This window comes from Charadrius vociferus, unplaced genomic scaffold (genome assembly GCF_000708025.1).
Source record: "Charadrius vociferus isolate BGI_N301 unplaced genomic scaffold, ASM70802v2 scaffold179, whole genome shotgun sequence".
Lineage (NCBI taxonomy): Eukaryota > Metazoa > Chordata > Aves > Charadriiformes > Charadriidae > Charadrius > Charadrius vociferus.
This window is the reverse complement of record NW_009650072.1, coordinates 2,612,510-2,634,179: the sequence shown is the minus strand read 5'-3', so window position 1 is coordinate 2,634,179 and position 21,670 is coordinate 2,612,510. Positions and strand designations below refer to the sequence as shown.

Genomic DNA, 21,670 nt, shown 5'->3' with positions numbered 1-21,670 from the left:
ATTACAGTGAAACATGAATTTTTCCAGTTTGGGACACTGAAATGTCTTCCAAATCTCAGAAGTAAACAGAAAGTACGGTTAAGCTGACACTGCGTAAGCCAGGCTTGTTTGCAAAGAAAGCACATCATACACAGTTCTGTAGAGGAAGAAAATATGCAACAAGTTTTATTCAGCGTAAGTCCACCAGCACAAAGATTACAGGAGATAGAAAGTGCATTAATAAAAGCTAGTCTTTACCAAAAAGAAAATATATTATTAATTCAAAATATCTTACACTTGAATGATGTAATAACTTATTCTGGGCACCTACTGATTAAGAGAAATATCAAGAGAATGGCTGCTTCATAAGGAAATCTAACTTCCCAGGTTAAGTCTGAGAATTTAGTAGAGATCACTGAGTCCAGCAGTCTTTCTTGCTTTCTGCATTAATGCCCTCAGTTGGAACTGCTTGCGAGACAGAAGACGTACATGCTGCAGAAAGAAAGAATCAGAACAGCTGGTTATCGGGAAAGTTTTGATATCTTAATTATATCGCAATACAAATTGTCAAAGCATGACACATTCCATGACGAACAGGATGTTAGTCTTTTGGAAACACTAAATGCCTTAGTTTACTAAACAGCATGACTTGCAGATGCAATCACTATAGTATATTTTTTGCGATTTTAATTATTAACTCTGCACATATTCTTATCAAAGCGAAAAGTAGTAATATGTACTCCAAGGTGAAGTCAGACTAATGCACTTCCCATGGGGCAGAGAACAGTTCTTTTAACAGTAGATAAACAGAACCAGCAAGCTACATAAGAAAGAAATAATAAGTCTCTACACAGTGCATTGTACACTGGATGTTAAAAACAAAGTTTAAGTGGTAACTCGAGGGCAACCTCAACTGTTAGAAAAAGGAAGGACTGGTAACTCCTGTTACCCAATGGCCCCAGTACAGACTATTAACACTTCTGCACACTAATCTTTCCAGTTCCAGTGGCAACATTAATTATGCTGACATACACATTTTGTGTAGTTTTATTCTACATTAAAAAAGTGGTTATAATCTTTCCAAAACAACAACATGTCTGTGTTTATTTCACGTGCCATCACCATGCACCTAAGTTCAAAATAAAAAAAGGTTATTAGATTGGACATTATGAAAACTTCCAGTATTAAGGACAGCAAAGAAAGGGAACAATTTGTCTAAGAAGGTCTCTGCTAGAGGCAAAACTAGCTGGGTTTTTTTTTTTTCCCCTTTACGATTCCAGAACTCCACTGGCTGCTTCAGCAGAGGCATCCAAAGACTGCAAGTGAAAAGCTGTCTGAACACTCCGATCACCCTTCAAGTTAGTTTCTCCTGAATTAGAATGCAAGTGCAACACAAAGCTTATGTCAACACTGTTGCATCCATCTAATGATAAATGACTTTGTATTTATAATGCTTTTATAATTGGTCTTTTATCTTAATTCTGAAATTCCTCTTTTAAAACTTATGTTTCAACATGTAAGTATTCATGTTCTTACAGGATCCTTTTCAGTGAAGAATTCACTAATATTAATTAGCTGAACAAAAGAGTTTAAATTATTTAAACACATTTAAAATGCACATCTCAAAAACATCCCAAGAAACCTACCTTTAAAAAGACATCTAGGTCTATCACTCCACGTCTCAATGCTTCCCCAAGATAGAAGATGGTGTCTTCAATTGCATTTTCCTCTGCATATAAGTTCAGGATCTGCTTGTAAAGCGGTGCTGTCGGAATAATAACTTCATCTATGTCATTATTTTCTGACTGGCTTTCCATTTTCTCTAAAGCAGAACTGAGCTCCTCATCCTTCTTCTTGAGAAGTTCAATGTTCTTGTCAACTTCAGCCTAAAAACAATTAAGATTTTTGTTTATTTCTTAGGTCTCAAGAGATTAATGTCTTCTTATGATAAAACTGTCAAGATGAAAGATTTTTAGATTTGATTCTTTACTTCTCTACTCATTTCTATTATGATTTTTACCAAAGGAAAGAGCTACCAATCTACAGATTTCAGATTCTTTCATTGTAAAAGAGTAAAGGCTGTTTTAGACAATGTCTATCCATTATGAAATTATAACTGTAGAGAAGGCATTCTAAGAGCCTTTAAGTATTTTGAAGGTGCCACAGAAAAAAAAAGAACAAAACATTTAAACTAGCTAATGATAATAAAAGCAAAGTCAGAATAATTATTTTCTTCGGAAATGTGTCTTTTGGAGTAACTTCCTACACAAGTTTGCTGAGCATGGATCAAACACTTAACTGGTAACAGGAAACAAAAGATGCTGGCTTTACCCAGTAATGGTAACTATAATTTAACTGCATCTATACCTCCTTTTGCTACTTTTGAATTTGCCTCCTGATATTTTTGATGTATCACAGCTCACACACTAGAAGAGACTGTACACCACTGTGTTTTTCCTCCTATCACTCAAAGCCGTACGGACCATTATCATATTCCACACACTCTGTCGCCACTGGCTTTTTTCCAAACTGAAGTCCTAGCTTACTTAGTCATGTTTTATATGGAAGCTGTCTGATATGCTGGATCATCCTTCTTGCCTTTGCATCAAACATCCACAGTTGTATTATGTCCTTTCTTTCCAAGACGGGAAAGACTACAATTACACACTACATTTACAGTGGGTACATTGTAGATTTATATAGTGACATAATAGTATCACCTGTTCTCTAGTCCTTATTAATAATTGCTAGTTATTTTTTTTAAAACCATATCCGAGCACTGAGCTCGTTTCAGAAACTGCTCATCAATCCCAAAATCTTACTACCAAGCAGTAATGCAGGGAGCAGAGGGACTAAGCAGATGTCAGACCTTAATGAAAAACTGCAGGAACTTCTGAGCATACTGAGTAGGAGAGACTCTTGTGTGAGAAAGGAAGAGTCTGAAGGTTGTACAAGGAAGCGGCGACTAAAATCAGCGTCTGCACTACGACACTGAAATGTTCTCTAGTGCAGCTAGAGAATGTTATTATTCAGAAACTGAGACACAACTATGAAATAATCTCACAACACTGACCTATTTCACAGGGAGAATGGGGAAAAATAACACTGTTCCTCGACTACCAAACAATGACATTTATAAGATACATACAGGACAACGCATCTTACACTCACTGCTATTTCTGACTTGTTTCAGCGTGAACGCACTCAATTGAGAAGGAGAATATATATTTAAAAACCAATACACTGGAAGCTTTGATATTTCTATCATGCTTAATAATGAATTAAGTACATGCTTCTGTTCACTACTAGGAATACTCAGATACAGAGCAGTGTTTCATCTCAACTTACCACTTCTTGATCCAGGCGAGTCACCATCTCTTCCAGTTTCTGGTGTCCTTTCTTCAGGTCCTCTTCTGTCCGTTTCAAGGCATTGAGTTCCGCCTGTGCACGATCCATTTCTTCTTTCATCCGCCATCTCAGTTTATCACTGACTGCCGAAATAAGGGAAGCTCGAATGGTATCCTCACTGATAGTTCCATCTCTACTGGGTCCTGCACAAGAAAATTCACAAGCACAAAATTAACTCTCTTCTGCCCTGGCTTCAGTATAAAGGCAGTTTGGAAAAAAAAAAAAAAAAGCGGCTAACTTGCTGTACGTACTTGAGCAATATGAGACAGTAAAATAAACTGGTTACCATAATTTTCAGAAGCGGCAAAGAGACCACAGTGAGATTAAACGCATTAAGATGTACACAAGTAAATTTCAGAGCATGCATCCATTCATTCACTTCACTATTCCCATATGCTCAATCTTCCTTTAATTTAAAAATCGGCCAACCATTTCCCCTGAAGTCTACAAATGTTGTTAGTCTGAGTCTTTAAAAGAAGAATATTTTTCTGGTAAACTCTATAGGAATTAATGGATACACGTATTCAACCACAATTAATGTAACAGCTGGCTTGAGACAGTGAATTTGCCTATAGATGCCCTGTCTTGAGGCTTGCCAATTACTAGGGTTCTTTTTAAGATGAATAAAAATAAATAAACACTAAGCTAACAAAAGTAATTTTCAGTGAAAAAGATCTTAACTGTTGCCTTTTTATATTTATGAAGATCTAATAGCAGGGTCTGTTTAACTGACAAGTTACTGTCCAGTGATTAAAAACCTACAATATGAACTAGTCTTTTGAATTGGTTTCACAATCATTCAGCCATCCTAGGGCAGGTATGGAGGGCAGTAAACCAATCAGCATTAATATAGAACATTTGTTATCGAGGTAATCTTACTTTAAACGAGCAACATTTATTTAAAAATTACGAAGCAGAGAGAGAAATGCTAATCAATCATATTAGCATATGGTTTATAGATACATTCTGGCAGACTAAAATGAGATGGCAGTCTTTTAGGTACATGTTCAGTGTTACACTGGGCCTACCATTTCTTTTTTTAAACTTCTGCAGGATGGTATTGTAATTGGAGCAGAGTTGGGGGGAGCATGGTTTATAAAATTAGGTAGTGGTGTTGAAACACCCATGAAGAACTTCTTTAATGTTAGTCGAATAAAGAGTATTAGTCAAGCATACAGAGATTCCGTGGAATTAGTTATACAATTTGATTCTAACAAAAGCAAGCATAGCTATTTTAGGTAAGTGTAAGACAAAGATGATAACATACAATTTGACTGCAGGTGTACTAATTTGCCAGTTTCACTTGGTCCATCGTGCCCAGAAATTAAGGGTAGTAATTTTAGTAGTAGCGAAACTAACTACTAACCAATATTGTTCTAGTATTTTATAACCAGCTTCTATAAACGATCAATGTTACAGTTAAACAGGGACAGAGGCTGCTATGAAACTGAGTCACAAGAAGTGAGGTTACTATCTTTTTTGATTGTTTTGATTGCTAGGTACAACTTGTAATTTCCATTTATTAAATCACATTTCAATGCAGCAATACTAGCAAATATAGTAGAAGAAAAAAACCTCTCTAATATATTTCATTAGTCCCTCTCCCTCTGAAGCACTAGAGGCTTTCACATTTAAGCCTGAATATTACTATTGCTTTTGCAAATCGACCTTTCAATGAGATTACCTAATGTCAAGAGTCTATCACTAACACCTTTTTTAAATAGAAAGGTAAATCCTTTATGTCTGTCACAGGAAATGTTGTGTATCTGCAGACCAGGAAAATCTGATTGCTCTGGAGAACATGAAGTAGCGGCTACTGGCTGCAGAACTGTATCCGTGTTTATCTCAAACCGCTTCAACCATTCTTCTGTAAGAAAAACCAGAGCAGCACAGTTTCCCTGTGCTTATGCCTCACACCTTTTAGATCAGTGACATTTCAACTGGATTGTAACAACTACTAATCAAGCAAGAATTATAGTAGGTTTTGTGCCTAAGCTTTCCAACTTTTATGGATTAATCATAAAGAGATCTGAAGTTCTGTAACTGGAAAGAAATTTTGCAAAGAGAAATCTTACCAGAGTATCTTTGTATCCAGAGACACAGTTATCAAAACCCCAAAATTGTTATGGCACTACATACATCCTATTTCCCAGTATCCTAGATTTCAAAAAAACTACAAAGTGAAAAAATATTCATCAAGGGTCCCGTTAATCTTATGCAGCTAAAGACAAAATCATTAGCCTATCTTTTGTTTTTGCTTCCCAAAGGTTCAGAAAATTGTCTCAAGCCAGCTGAAATCCCATCAACCTCTTCACCTTTCTTAATAATCACAGGTTCTCAGAAGAAGCAAAAGCAAACAAGCAACTCAAACCATACATTAATTTTGCCTTTTAAACACAGTAGTTCAAAGACTGGTATTTTTAGAGTAAATTACACTAAGATAAACAGTTATAAATGTATTTTTGAATGTATTATTGATAGTAGTCAGTAACTAAATGACTATTAGCCAGAAATAAGATTACAATAATTTTACTAGAGTTATTCAGGAAGAGGGTTGGCTGTTAAGTGAAATCTCAGCGTTACAGTGTTCTTGGGGTAGGTTGGGTATCTTCCTGATAATTAGCAACAATCCAGAACATAGTTTAAAAATCTAAACTCTGCCTTTAGTAACAAGCATCTGAATGGGAAAATTAACAATTTTCTGTTAGGATCTCATCATAATTTAAAAAAAAAAAATAAATCTATTCGGAGTATCTGTAGGTATTGTTATACTAATAAACGCAAACTTCTTGACAAGTTCTGTTGACTGCACACCTCAATTCTTAAAACATGCAGAATATTTTTGGACTTCTGCTGCTAACACAGCAGACTGCATAAGTTCATATCTCTTTCCTATGCCTTTTACTTTATTCCTGTCCATAAAACCTACACCAAGCCAGATATCTGGAAAAATGAAGCTACACAAATGACATGAGAGGAACTATGGGAAGGTGACATCATGGTTACTAATCCACCAAATTCTTCTAAAATTATGAAAACATCAGATTTTGGTAATTACTCATGTTAATACTTTACTGACATACAAATTGCACCAGAATATGTGTAATTTTTTTTTTTAAAAGCTAATTACTACTAGAAAAAGAGAGATCGAATTATTAATCAACTGCTGCAAATATAGCATTATGAAAATATAAATGGCCCAGCATTTGATTTGACTTACAGTTCTAGCTTAAGCTATGCACCCTGTTGCCAGTCAACAAGGTGATTTTTAGTATTTGGTTAACTGTCTATTAGAATCAGCAACACAAGCTGTCAAATGGCACCATACACACAAACCCAGGAATTCATTTCTGCTTCTTATGAAAAGGAGAAAAGAACAGTATTTTCTACACTGAGAAGTCAAACTTAAACCAAGTCAGTTTCCAGCAGGATTTCAGTTACCGTTTATTTTACATAATGAATTATTCTCTAACATAAAGAACCAGACATCAGTTCTACATTTTTCCCTCCTCATATCCCTCACTCTGGGAGGTTTCATACAAGGCTCACTTTAGCAGTAACGCAGGACAGCGAAAAAAAATAAAATCACAATACACCTAAGACAATGAAGGTTCACGTAGAAGTGCCAACAGATAAGAAAGAGGTCTTTGAACATGTAAAGGATCATTTTAATACAGCTCAATCAGATTTTATGTATCTTGTTAAAGAGCGTGAACCCTTAGCATTTTCTGTCACTTCCATAATTAGCCCAGCTTGAGGAAGATTTTATGGCACACAGCCATTAAATCCACAGAGCACTGCAACCCTTAACCTTTATGAGGCAGAGTCTGGTTTCACAAGTGACCTTACAGAATCATCAAACTAGTAACTGCATCAGAAAGGTAATTAATGGCAGATGACTGAACAGAAAGAAAAAGCCTGAAGGACTATTTGAGAAAACAGCTATTATTAAAAAATTAAGCTACTCTAACGAACACTTTCTTTCAATTCAAACTAAGCTCACTGTAGCAAATACCCCACCACCACCCACACAAAACTCTGAAGCTGCAGCACCTGATACATCTTAAACAAACTATCACAATAAACCGTAGCCAAACAATTTGTGTAAGAAATAAACATTTGCAGTTGAAAGAAAAAAAAACAATACTGTACTGTGAAAAACCCAAACACTACTGTAAATACAGTGGATGATTAAAGAGACATATTTGCATTTAATTTGGAACAAGAGATAAACCATGTATAGCAGGTGTATGACTTTTACCTAGCTGCTTCAAATGCATCAGTCTAATGTTAAATTGCCACTACAAAATCTGGCATTACAACATGGTATAACTCAGGAATTGAAGAGCCTTGTGCGATAGCTGGCAGATATTCCACCTCTGTTCATCTTCCCTGGGGATGAAAATGTGGGAAAGAAATGAAATAGGATATATCTATATATTAAATTAAATCTCTATAAGATAAAAGCAAAACTGGATCTGTTTGAGAAAGATGCTGCAGAAAGGCAACGTTCCCTAGAAATGTTCTTGTCGCCTCCCTACATGGTGGCAAGCGGAGACCCATCAATTCTCAAGGATGCAACTACAGCCCCCCCCAACACTGCGTACTGTTTGAGCTACGTAAGTGGGACAACAGCTTTCTTGCAGTGTGCATAGTAGACACATGTCACCTCAGAGAGGAGATGACGACTGAAGCGACCAACAACTTTCAGAAAAGACTTTTCTAATTCAGAAGGCTGAAACACAAAGGATGGACACAAAGGATGGGATCAGGCAAAACAAGAATACAACTTATTGTTTCCAAATTCTGTAGCACCAGAATAGCTCCTCAAATATTTAAGTGGAAGCCTCTATCTTTCTTTGCCAAGCTGTGAACTTGCCTTGTCCCCATTTGTGTGAATGAAAATTTCAAAATACATACAATTCTGGAGGTAAGAGTGTGTGTAAGTAACTGGGAGTTCACACATTAAATGAAGAACCTACATTTAAATTTTTTAATTTTTAAATTTAAATTATGGTGCACTTTTAAATTATGGTGCAAGAGACTACAAATGATTGATACTCTGAACAAGGTCACAAAAAAGTCTATGTCCTTACTATATAACTGTTCCAAAAGGACTATCATCCAATTGGAAAGTTACTGCACCAACTTCCTAATTAACTAGATGACCTTTATTACCGGTTCCCAATCCGTTACACATACACTAAAAGTGAGATGCAGAGCAGAAACTAAGCTAGTGTGTTTTGCCAGCGCAGGGCCACAGAATAGCAGACCGGGAAAAGACACATATTAACACCCCAGGATCTTGCTGCTGAAGGGAAGAAAGAAGGAAGTAACAAGTAAAGACTATTGAAAAGCAACAGTGAATAGGCTGAAGAAGAAACTCAGTAAAAATGAAGCTCACTCTAAATGCATTGGAAACCTCAGCTTTAGATAGCTACTACTTTTGCAGTAAAGAAAGTATAAATAAAGTGAGTCCAGTAAATGATTAAATGAGGACAAAAGCATTTTTATAAACCACGATCACGAACAGAGCAACATAGACAATCAAAAGTCACCTACAGTTAAAAGAGTAAGGGAAAAAAACTTAAGGTAGTCACACTCAAGAGTTCTTCAAAATACTCACAGAGCACACACAATGCATCGCACAAACCCAGGAATTTATCAAGTTCCTGACTGAATAAAATATAAGGCAAAGGACCTAAAATGTATTTTATTCTTCCTCTGAATAACTTTTTTAATTGAAGATCAATACTTCGGAAGGTCAGATTAAGAACAATACATTCCTTTTTCCAGTTTCCTTCTTTACGTATCAGTTACAGAGGGAAGCTTCACTTCAGAGGAATCCTTTCAAAGCTACTCACCAACAGTAGTCACAGGAGGCTGAGAAGGGTAGTACGGAACACTAGTGGTTGCTGGAAATGGAACGCCACCCGGATAAGGATAGTTTGGGTAGCTGTTTTGACAAAGAAAGATATGCTAATGTTATGTAACTATCTGTAAAATATCATCCATGTATATTATCTTTATGTCACCATGTTAAACAGTTGTTTACATAATAAAATGTTTAAAATGCAGGCCAAGTTACACTTTTTCTCTTTTCCTTTTCACATTAACGTCTTTCACAATTTATATTTTTGGTATGATTTAAGAAGACTACCATTTTGTCTGAAACCCTATCTAGTTATTGCCTGGTCAAGCATTTGAATCATTCCAAATTCTCTTCAGTCTTGCCGTGTAATTTCTAACTTGCCATCCAAAAAACCAAAAGTATCCAGAAGAAATTATTCTAGCTACAAACTCACAAATGGCAATTTCAATTTAATAATTTGTAATATGAGAATAGTTAACAAGATGACTGCTGAACTGCTTTATGTAAACATTGTGCAAAATATGGCTGCAAGATGAAACTCCTTCAGAAATTCTCAGCCCTGCTCTGAAGGATGAAGGAAAGCAAAAGTATTCATTTGTTCACTGAAACAACTGCGAGATGACACATAACATGACAGTCTACAATACCTTTATGAAATACATTTACTATCAACTGGAACAAGGACTCAAATTAGTCAGTATGAAACTAACACCTGAATACACCAGAGTATTAATCATGGCTATAAGTAAACAAAATGGTCCAAGAAAAGATGTAAAATATAAAATAAGCATATTCTGTGCCTCTCCAGATAATTGCAAATTTAATAGTTCTTAAAACCTTTCTGCTCATTCATAAATTATATTACTTTAAAAAACAGTTCTCCTGTTATACATTTCTGTACAAACATTAAGGGCACTTTAAATAAATGTATTAAGGAGGATAAAAACTTGCCATAATTCCCATTTTTCACCTCTTAAAACTTAACACCCCACCTTCCTAATGCTTAAGGGGGTTTAAATTAATTAAATTTTTTTAATCAAAATTTTATATACTATAAGAGCTACTCATATGCTCCTAAAACAAAATCAGGACATAAGGATATTAATAACAAGAAGAATTAATTACTATGTGAAAAAATGTAGGTACACACAAGGAGGCAGCAATCAGCATCTTACTATTTCCTAAGACAGAACCGCAAGTCTTCTGGAAAAGTTTTATTCCAAACTATTATATAATACACTTAAAGAAAAAGTCTTGTTTTATATTAATAAAAAGCTTTTAAAATCATTTCATGCCCTCCAAATTCTCTTAGAGTGCTCTGAATTAAGTCCACATTTACGCTGGAGACAAAGTTTGTATTCATCCAGCAATTGTTTTGTTCAATGTTTTGAGTTGCTAATTACCCCAAAGAATACTAACACCACCAATAAAAAATCCCAACTTGTAGGGGTACATTTCTTTCTATAACACGTACACATATCAACCTTATAAAAACTAACCCGATACATAAGTGAAGCAAGATAACATCGGGGAGTTTTCAAAATATATTTATCTCCCAAGTATATTGTATTTGAAGCAACAGGAAGACAGCTAATCCTTTCTTGAACTTTCTTTTGGCTAATAACAAGAATTCAGTCCTCACTTTAAAAGAACCCACAAAACTGATAACACCATAATTATACAACAAATATACCATAAGAAAATGCAACTAAAACTAGATACTATTCAGCGAAACTGTCTCTTATGTAAATGGCGATGGTTTAAAGGGGTTCTTACCTTGGGTTTGGAGTGCTTCCTGCTGGATAGGTAGATATTCCGCCTGGAATGCCCGGCACATAGGAAGCTAAATAAAATAATGATTTTGTGTATTAGTTACTTTTCAGAAGTTTAATATATATAAAGATCACACTAGTGACATATACTTACGCTGCAGATAGATGCTTTTTGAAATATTACTGAACAATGAATAGAGTATAACACAATGAAACAAGAAGAGGAAGAGAAGTCATTCTATGGCCAAACCCCCTCAATAACATGTACCCTGCCTCCTCTAACACCATCACTTCTCACAACACTCCCACATGCTTCCCACGCTGCTCTTGTGCAGCTTGGCAAGAAGGACAAGCAGACGTTCGCTGTGAGCGCTTTCTCTGCCAAGTGACCAAGGCAGCTGCTTCCCCTCAAAACACAGAAAGGACTAAACTGCAGCAGACCTTCCCTCCACATACTGATCAATTAGAATTTCCTTTCCGTATGCAAGCACATTTTCACAAAACACCAGCAAATTTTGTGTTTCTGAAGATTCTACCTCTACCTATCAACTTTTGTTAAAATATTTTCAAGAGTTTTGTTCAGAGGGAGAGTATGAGAACTGTAACTGAAGTCAATTACACGTTCCATAGAACAACTGCCTAGAACGCCTTTCACTGCATATTTATTTTTTTCTTGATCATTAAACTAACCACTGCATGGATAAAAATGGATATCGATTTAAACATACACCACAAGTAGTTGTACTAAGTAAAATGTGGGTATGTAAGAAAAAGTATCTGCAGCTAGGGATCACAAAAAAATGGCACATTATTAAAGCTGACACACCTGAAGAGGTGTCTCAATTTTTTAACATAATAGCTAAAAAAAGAAAATAACCTTTCCAATGTAGCCATTGTTCTCTAATCACTAAATAACAACTGTATAATTTAAGTACCTTCAGAGCAGCTAGACTTCATAACATTAGATTGTTAAAAGGGCTAATCAATTCATGTTCTTATCCAGTAATTTCTGCCATTTAGAAGTCATACTTTAAACAATTTTTATCAGCACTTCTAAATGTCTAAGGCTTTAACTGTCCTAGCAATTTCAAGTTTCTTCTTGGAAATCTGAGAATTCTATTATAAAAATTATGTTTTTAACATATTTATTCCACATTTCTAGTAATTTTAGGAATATTACATCAAATAGGTTGTTTTTGTTTTTTTTTTAAAGGGCTTCATTTCCTCTTAAATAGTGTATCTAGAACTTAAAAAAACCCAAAACATGCATATCTCTAAAATAAGGAAAAATTGACTACATCAGTAAAATTAAGTAGCTGTTAGCAATGTGAAAGTCCTGAAACGTATCCACTAAAATTACTTCAGCTATGCTAGCATTGAGTGACTGCAAGAGTAATCAAGTGTGTTTCAATTGATGGTCCCTCCTTAAAGCACACTACAGGTCACAGTCTCTCCTAACACTGCACTTGTACTGACACCCACTGTTCTTGGAAAATCAGAACAGTAGAATCCTCTAGTGCTCCCACAGGCTAGCACTGGACATGCTAAAAAGTCTCAAATGCTTACCTTTAGCCAACTATCCCTAATGTTCCCATTTATGTTTGCTACCCCTTTTCTTGCATGTTAAGAATCTAAGACCTTGTTAAAAATGGTTTCTGCTGGAAAGTGTAGTACTGCAGCTTTTCAGATGTAACACTATGATCTGATGAAAGCTGTGTTTCAACAGAAAACAGACACAACTTTAAAAATAAAGCAAAAATATATAACCTCAAATACAGCTCCTCGACCATTAAATTAATGTAGAACTCTCTTATAAGATCATTAAACAACCTGCAGCTAATCTGCTCCCCCCCACACACCTCCTGCAGTCTTTGGCTTGAATAGATCTACTCTCTACTGGTTTGGTCGGGGTTTTTTTCCACCCAATGCAGTGTCTCCTTTGGAAGATTTTACAGGATTTTCTGTTTCCCACTTCCCCTTTTTTCCCCCCAACCAACCTATCCCCAGTCTTTACAATAAGATGTCTTCAGAAGTTTAAATAAATAGAAGACTTTAAAAAGTCTTGAGAATTTTTGCAATAAAGTAAGAATGACTACTAAGTCAGAGTACCAAATCAAGAGAGAAGAATGAAAAATCACAAGGCAGATTTCTTTCACATTCAGCCAGCAATTATTAAAAAAACCAACAACAAACAAACCGGGAGTGCAGGCATAGAAAACCCAAGCAGTATGCTTTTGCATATTAAATCAGTGGTTGCAGGAAACTTAACAGATGGACTTGTATTATCAGAAGAAAAAAAATTAAGATATAGACAGTTATCTGAATAATCTCCTTTTAAGGTTATCTCTGAATGTTCACAGGTTACTAGCTGTTTTGAGGGGCTTGGGGGGTGTGGTTTGTGTTTTTTAAATACAAACTTGATTTTCCCCTCCCTTCCAAAAGCTGAACACACACACATTCTTCCATCATACTTCAAAAAGGTAAAATACAGCACAAGTGAATTTGTTAGCCAGCACTACAGAAAGTCATTCTAGAGTAGAATACAATGTTTGTTGGCAAACTATGCAGAGCAACAAATTGCTTTGGAATATAAATATGACTGTCTGTAGAAATTAGTAGCCATGACCACTTACTAGTTGGTGGGCCTGTTGCCTGGTATGGTGGGTAGCTAGATGAAGCAGTAGGCCGAGAAAAGACTGGAGGTTCCTCACCAAACACAACAATCATGACCTGAATCAGCTCGAGTAAGTCTGACTGGGGCTGTAAGGGTAAGCAAATCACAAGTTCTTGATTTTGTTAAAAGACAGTTTAGCTAACTATAATAACAAAACAGTAACAATCCATCAGCTCTCAAAAGCCATCCTTTTCTTTATGTAAATATTTAAAAAACCCACAAGATATATATCACTATATATAAAATCTATATAACACTATATATAGAATTGTTAACACTATATATAATATATATAACTATATATATCACACACACATATATAAATATATGTGTGTGTGTTTATATATATGTGCATATTAACTTCCTTTATAGATTTCTTTACAGACTGCAAGCCCAGCCAGCTGGTATTCAGAACTGTATAGCAGAATACAGCTGCAGTAGTGTTTACACTCAGAATAAACTGGGTAATACATAGTTCCAACCACAGGGCAATAGCCTGAAGATGACTGTGCAAAGATGGATTATAACAGTTTTTTAAAACTTAAAGCCACTCTCCAACATGAAAAAAGTACAGATCACTAAGTTTTCAGATATTTCAGTTTCATCGAGCATGTAGTTTTTTCTCAGGTTCAGAATGGCTCAAGAGAAAATACATTCTAACCACTAAGGAGTGGCACAAACCTGCTTTAATACAGCTAAACAAGGCTTCTCAGTTTATAACTACATTTAATATAGGCATGATTTCCTTTCACCAAAATAAGGACAAGCAGCATGAATGCAGCATCAGATTAAATATCTTATTTCCAAATTTTCTTAGATACTTCCACTTACTTATTTTTAGCAACCTCTCAAATGGAATTAATTCTGTATCACCTGTATCTTAGATGATCCTCTTGCTTGTGCAGGACCTACATCTTGATCTGGGAATTCATTTTCCACTATTACCACGCAAGTGCTGAACTACCACCCATGCTTAATGAATTTATTTCCATTAATCGCTTTTTACAGAACTACGCATCTTGTACCATTCTTCTGACCTTGTCAACACAGTTTATCTTCTTTACAAATCCATACTTTGGTCAAAACGTCTATGAGGCCTGCACTGCTCAATGCTTTTGCTTATTGGTAAAGCAAATATATCTACATTGTTGAAGCTCCAGCAATGTCTACATAAAGAAGTCCAAGTGCTCATACAAGTCCATTTTAGTCACAGAGATTAATTTCAGCCCAGAGATGTTTCACAGAATTTACGATTTCCTTTCCATACATGTTCTTATCTCACAGATCATCACATCAGTGCCCTGCCAGGGAAGGCTGTTTAATCAGACAAAATGTAACTACAGGTGCAATTAGCCACACAACAGAATGCAACATTCTGAACTTTTAAGACATTACAAATAATAAGCAGTTGTTTTCATTTAAAAAATGGTTTAAGAACTCAAATAAAGAGGGTTATATTTTCTGTTAAAAATTATACAACTATGTCTAAAGGAATTCAGAACTGAGCAATTTGAGGATTTCAAGTTCCCTATACTTACATATTTCCACTCATGCAGATAAGGAAGGTATATCTTTCCATTTGCATCAACATGCTTCCCAGTTTTTATTGTCATAGAGCTAGTGGGTTTAACAAAACAAATCGGGGGGTTGAAAGGGTAAGTGTCCAGCAGCCACAAGCAAATTGGGATATTGTATGTGTTACCTAGAAAAGATATTTTGAAAGATTTTAAACGTTACTCCAACTCTCTAACTGTCCTCTTCTATCCAGATTTATAAAAAACTCCTAAACTCAGTAAATGCAATTGCACAGCATCAGACTCAAAGCTGAAATCTACTAATAACATTCAACAAAGACCTCACAATATGGCTATGAACTCAACATTTTTCAGAATAATTTAACTTTCATTTACATTATCATTTACCACTAAAAGGTTATCTCATTTGTTCTACAATGCAACATTACTAGACCCTAATCCGAATTATGGTTAGCTGCAGCAATAAATGGCTTGCAACACTCATTCCACTGAGAAGCTTGAAAAACACACAGTACTGAAAGAAAAGAGATGTTACAGGGCTGTACAAGACTGAAGAAGCCATGCCCAATGTTAAAATTTTATTCCACAGCAAAAATAGAGAGCAATTTCTTTCAGACATTATACTTTGGACAAGTAAAGGATTTCAAGAAAACAGCAATCACTGAAATAGTGAAGTTGAACCAGGACAAATTTAAACAGTGTTTCATGTAATTTGGGAAAATAATGGTGGTGATGATAGTAATAAATGCATACCTCTGTAAGGCACAGGAATGGTTCCACTGAGGCTCATCAACTCCCTAGATGAGCCATCGTTAAAAACTGAAAGGGAACAAACAGTATTTTTAAAACAAACATATTTGCTACATTAATCTCTGTTCAGGTTACACCCCATCTATTTATGAGCCTAAGTTTTCAGATGTTACACATACATAAACTCAGCTTGATAGGTTCTGCTCTTGCACATTTATGGACTAGCAAATGATTGTCTACAGTCAGGTAACTTCTTATGAACAATATATTTCTGAGAAATAAATGACTAATTATTGTCAAACTACCTTCATTGCATTTAAAACTGTTTCCTCATTCAGAGACCAAGTAAAACATGTTGGAACTATACAAACTGCAAATCATACAAATTGCCAGAAAGATAATCTGAACTCAAACGTAATTTAAAAAACAACTGTCATTTTAGGATTGCAAAGAATTCCTTATGCTTTCTCCAAACAAACAGGTCAGCAAGAATACTGAAAATTATCAGGCCACAAGCATTTATTATATAATCAGTAAAGGTAATTTAACCAAACAATAATATAGTGAAGTGGAAGAAATGTGACTCACTGACACATCTTAGCCTTAGTTCACAAACTGCACAGGAACCCTGACCTCAATTTACTGAGTTGCTGTATTTAGTTTTCCCATCCTTTCAACCCAATAGATTATTCTTGGCTGAATATATCAACTTCTGGTAATAAAGCTTTTATTTTCCTAATTTTCCCAGAAAGTTTCTTGTCATACTTCAAATGTAGCTTACTGTGTACAATTCTTTTGGCGCTAATGTGCTGCAAAGGCAGGTAGAACATGTTGGGACTTAAATGGGGGTATATATTTCATTATTAATATAAACTTGAAAATTATCTCACCGGCAATGTAACCATTTTCTTTTTGCTCATTTCACTGCTCCAAACAGTATCAATTATCTGTAAGTGGTTCTGTGCTCTGCCTTTTTCAGGCAGCTTAGAAAGAGTTAGGTAACACAAACAGGCTTCTTGCTACAGCAAGTGGAATTCTGACCACTACTGTTATGCAAACTTGCTATTCCAATCACAGTCCTTTCACTATTGTTTTTGATTCTCCAGTCACTGCACGAATTTTTATTTCTGTGACAGCTGCTGGCTTGCAGCTATTCAAGTTAAAACTAATTTATCTTTTACCTGTCCATGACCCTTCTTAATACTTCTCAATTCAGATTTAGAATTTAAAGAGCAAAAGACTATAAAGTCTCTGATGATGTATTAGTAATATAAATTAGCTCACAGAGGAATCCCACAGGTAACAGTTAAAAAAAGGTGATCAGGAGGATGACCTCAGCAGCTACGTTGGCTCACCATATCTTGTGAAACCATGCCCTCAGCCTCTGGAGCTGACCCTAGATATCATCTTCATTTAATACATTCAAATTCAGTCAGAGCCTTTAAAATAGCTAACAAACAGTGATTGTCATTGTTAATTTATATTACAAAACCCCTCGTACCAATTTTCTATACACTTTACGATGTTTTCCTCGTACTCTTAAGGACTGCCACAATTACTTTTAATGAAGTATTTGTTCCTTGATTTACAGTTCTTTCTAAATAGAACTCTACAAATATCTTTATATGACAGCAAAGCTGAATTTCTAAGATGCCATCAGTCTCAGGACACGAACTGATATAACATCACTGAGTGATTAACTAAAAGTTAAGCTGTGAAAAACAACACTTCTTGACAGATTGGATAACCTTTCTATATTACTGAGTCTATTTTAGAAAATAACTGTCTGTGTTTCTAAGGAAGTATTGATGTCAAAGATCAAGACGAGAAACTCAAATTATGTTTTCTAGTTTTAATCTCCTTTTTTCCCCCCACAAAAGCTACTAAATATATTTAAACAATGAACAATTCACTAACAAAAATTTTCTCATGTACAGACTAACCATATGAATCCATGACAGGTTTGAGGTCCTTGTACTGAGTAATAACACTGGTCGTTTCCTGTACAGTTAGGTCTCTATACTTATACTGGAAAACAAAAGAGAAAGAATTACTTTAGAGACAATTTTCAGTGTAATTTAGTTTGGTTTTATTTTTACCCAATAGACTGCATTTATGAGCATTTACATTGATATATGGACATTCTTCTTCACTCTTTTTTTTGGAATAAGAATTTATTTCTCCATATTACTTAACTGAACACTGCCTATATAACTTACCAAACCTTAACAAGGTGTTAAGATGCTTTTAGTCTCAAATAAGGGTCCATACATCAAGCGATTTGGGGAAAGCTATTGCATTTTCATCCACGTTCTACCATAACCAACACTAAGATATATATGTGGATCTTTAAAAAAAAAAAACAAAACCAAACAACAAAAATGCATCTCTGAACAAATGTAGTGATGTTTTGAACATCCATGATACACAATTATCTAGGATCTGAACCTCAGCTATCTTTCATAGCACTTTTGAAAGCATCGCAGTATTTATCAATCATTGATCATGTATTTTCATGTATTTTATCAACTAGAAAGCAGACATTTCAAAGTAACAATAACAAGTAACAATAATGGTTTCACGCCTTTCCCTTTATCAGGAGTAGGGAGTAACAGCACAAAAGATCTGCAAAACACAGATACACTACTACAGAATTTAACAGCCTCCGAACTATAATCCACAGACAACAAAGGAGATGCTCCTGGGCAACAGACAGCTGGTTCACCACATGGCACAGCTCTTTAACCTTGTAGCCATCCCTCCTGATGACTACCATTTAAAAGGAAGCTAACAATACCCATTAACAATGTTTCCATTGTAATAATATTAAAAAAAATAATATGACAATCTTCAGATGTCTTAAGGGGCAGCATCCCTTCATTCAACCATGGCAGAAAGACAATGGGCCCAACACAATGAAATGACTGATACCCAAAGCACACAGATGTTAACAACATCTGAACAAATTAATTCAGATATTAGCCAGGAGCAAAGCGTGGTGCCACAGACAAAGGTCCCCTTTGTTCCCACAAACACTCATGAGTTATGAACCTTAGATATTAACTCTTTTTCCTATTATCTACAGAGATTGACAAGGATGCTGCTCCTGGGCATGATAACTCTTATTTAATGAGCAGAGATGAACACACCATGCCGCTTCCCATAACTCCACCTACAAAACGCACCTGCGCTTTGGGGGAATGCTGTGACTTATTTTCCTGAAATGACCGAGAGCAAAACAGCCATATGGTAAGTCTGCAAAACACTGGTCTGTGGGAAAGAAAGCAACCCCTCTAGTAGGGATTACTATCACTCTAGTAGGGATGCCTGCATGTGCAGGGAGGCACCAGTATAGAGGTCAATCAGCCAGAAGGTCAGGGCAGCCCCTGGATGCTGTTTTGATGGGAGGGCTGCAAGGAAACCATCTCAGCCTCTGGAAAGTGGGTGCAGGATTGGGAGCGGGCAGAAGGGGTTTGAAAGAAGAGAGACAACTTTGCTAGCATTTGAGTACATTCCTCCCTACTTCCCATCACGCAGCAGAACTGCAAAATATGTAACAGGCATTGCTAGAACATGGAGAGAGAGGTCTGTGAAATTTTGGCTAGGCCAGCCAGAGACTGGCAGCCCATAGCCACATCTCTAAATGTGTTAATATAGCATGAATGGGAGCATGTCACCGGCTACTTTAAAAAGAGAGGGTCTTTTTATAGGAACATACCTTAAGGTGCAGGATATAGGCTCAATCACTATTAAAAAAAGAAACTAGCTTCCACTAACTGAAGCTTCTAACAAGCACAAGGATTCAGAGGCAGGATTTAACTCCACTTTTGGCACAGGAGTCTCAAGTCAGTTCAAGTAGTCAAAGAAGAGATAAAACAACGCCTGCCTGCTCAGCAGACATACTGGGAGTCGGGTACACCGTGGTTGATAGGGCTGATTTGGTTATCTGGGGTACTTTTAAAAATTAGGCCCAACACCTAAAAATTAAAAAAACATTTTCATATGTCTGTTAAAACTAAGAAAAAGACTATTGCTGCCAATAGTTTTTACACTGAGTGATGAATAATTACTTGGTAGAGATACGCTTGTAGGATTCCAGCTACTGACACAACCAAAATTAAGTGCTACATCAGCTATTAACTTCAGCACTTAGATCCAGATAACTACAGAAGACCTAAGTTCTGTATATTAAATTGACATATGGCTAAGTTTTCCTAATGAGAATGATAGCTTTTCCAGTGTTTTTTATTATTTAAAGCACAAACTATAATCTTTTGTGCTTATTTCTTTTTTCCATTCTAAGGGGTGCTAGAATATTACAAGACAATCTTTTCCTGTACTCAGACAGTCAGTAGTTGAGGATTTCCAAGAAACGTCAAAATCTCTTTGGAAAACAAGATCCTAGTGACTTCTACAAAGGTAACTAAAACTCACTAATTTGAATTCTTTCTAAACTTTATTTCCCGCCTCCATTCTCAAATGGCAAATGCATCTTCCTCATTTTACATATCAGGAAATGGATCACAGAGAGATAAATCTTTTCAAGATCAGACAGCAGGTAAATAAATACCTGAAGTTAAATTAAGTGCTTATGTTCAGCGAAACCAGGGCTTAAGTCTTTTGTTATCTCACACAATGCACTATTCAATATGGGAAATATCACTAAGCTTCCCTCTACAGAACAGAAAGTGTAACTGTTTTTGAAACATAAAGCAGTGAAACAGTAACTTCATTTTTCATCAGCTATTATTAAGTGCAATTAACTACACTGCACTTTGAGCTTACCTACAGAAAGTCAGATGGGGGTATAAAAATGGGCAAGTTGGGGGGAAAGAGGACACTGGACTACATTAAATTGTTTCTTCTGTGGCATGACAATAATTCATTTAGGGCAGACAGACGTATACAAATATATACATTATCTTATTTTCTGACACCAAGTTAGTTTTCAGCAGTCATTTTCAAGCTGATAAAAAAATCTGGTTATGATTCTGTGCAGGTGAAAGACCCTTTAATAAGGTTTCTTCAGCTGTGATCAGATCCATGCCTATCATAATACATTTTAAAATTGTGAAAATACGATGATTAAATGTTGTTAAAAAAAACCTCCCCAAACAAAACCATAGCTCCCTCTAAGTATTCAGCTTTAGGGGTGTTCATTTCAAGCTGCTGAACAAAGCCCAGTTTTCACCTGAGAAGTGGCACGATGACACACGTCTCTGTATGATTCAGTGATTAATGATTTACTTTCCAAGAGATTGTTTTTTCCTTAAACAAGGGGGATAAAAACCCCACCCTTATCCTGGTCAATGAAGTTGAACTTGCCTCCCACCGTCATTTAATCGGTGTACGCAATGACGCTATACAACCCAACAACCCACACCACAGCTCTCATTCACTTTGCTGCACGACAGCCTCAGCCAGGCAAATGGTTTCCATTCAGCCTTTAATAGCAACGTCCTAACGCAGAACTACAGTTTCGTAGGACTACAAATAACGACGTATTTTAGATTTTGGTGCACCATACTTCCCTTTAGAAACTAACTCAATTTATAGTCTTCGGGTGGCCGGACACAACCCTTTTACCACTGCTTCGCCTGGCCGTGGACACGACGACCCCTGCAGCTACCCCCGGGACAAAGCCGCAGGCTGGCGAGTCTCACAGCCCTAAGACAGAAGG

The 21,670-nt window shown here is 36.0% G+C and overlaps 2 protein-coding genes across 2 annotated transcripts in view; both read right to left on the bottom strand.

Annotated features, from left to right (window-relative positions):
• Positions 1-139: 139 nt before the first annotated feature.
• Positions 140-18,014, bottom strand: TSG101 (tumor susceptibility 101). The gene is made up of 9 exons (XM_009892001.1): positions 17,934-18,014; positions 15,994-16,059; positions 15,244-15,407; positions 13,665-13,791; positions 11,036-11,102; positions 9,252-9,343; positions 3,328-3,530; positions 1,626-1,865; positions 140-471 (listed from the first exon to the last, which is right to left on the bottom strand). The coding sequence occupies exons 1-9, from the start codon at positions 17,944-17,946 to the stop codon at positions 382-384; spliced, it is 1,062 nt and encodes a 353-aa protein (XP_009890303.1). The 5' UTR covers positions 17,947-18,014; the 3' UTR covers positions 140-381.
• UEVLD (UEV and lactate/malate dehyrogenase domains) overlaps positions 149-21,670 on the bottom strand; it is a 34,705-nt gene continuing 13,183 nt past the window's right edge. Inside the window, exons 12-20 of the mRNA XM_009892002.1 lie at positions 17,934-18,018; positions 15,994-16,059; positions 15,244-15,407; positions 13,665-13,791; positions 11,036-11,102; positions 9,252-9,343; positions 3,328-3,530; positions 1,626-1,865; positions 149-471 (exon numbers count right to left, since the gene is read on the bottom strand). Coding sequence (XP_009890304.1) covers positions 18,000-18,018 — 19 coding nt within the window. The 3' untranslated portion in view covers positions 149-471; positions 1,626-1,865; positions 3,328-3,530; ... (4 more) ...; positions 15,994-16,059; positions 17,934-17,999. The remainder of the gene's footprint in view (positions 472-1,625; positions 1,866-3,327; positions 3,531-9,251; positions 9,344-11,035; positions 11,103-13,664; positions 13,792-15,243; positions 15,408-15,993; positions 16,060-17,933; positions 18,019-21,670) is intronic.

Coding starts and splice junctions, on each gene's coding strand:
- TSG101 (XM_009892001.1), bottom strand. Junction 15,408..15,993: donor CATTCCTGTGCCTTACAGAG/GTATGCATTTAT, acceptor TATCTTTTCTAG/GTAACACATACAATATCCCA. Junction 472..1,625: donor ACCTAGATGTCTTTTTAAAG/GTAGGTTTCTTG, acceptor TTCTTTCTGCAG/CATGTACGTCTTCTGTCTCG.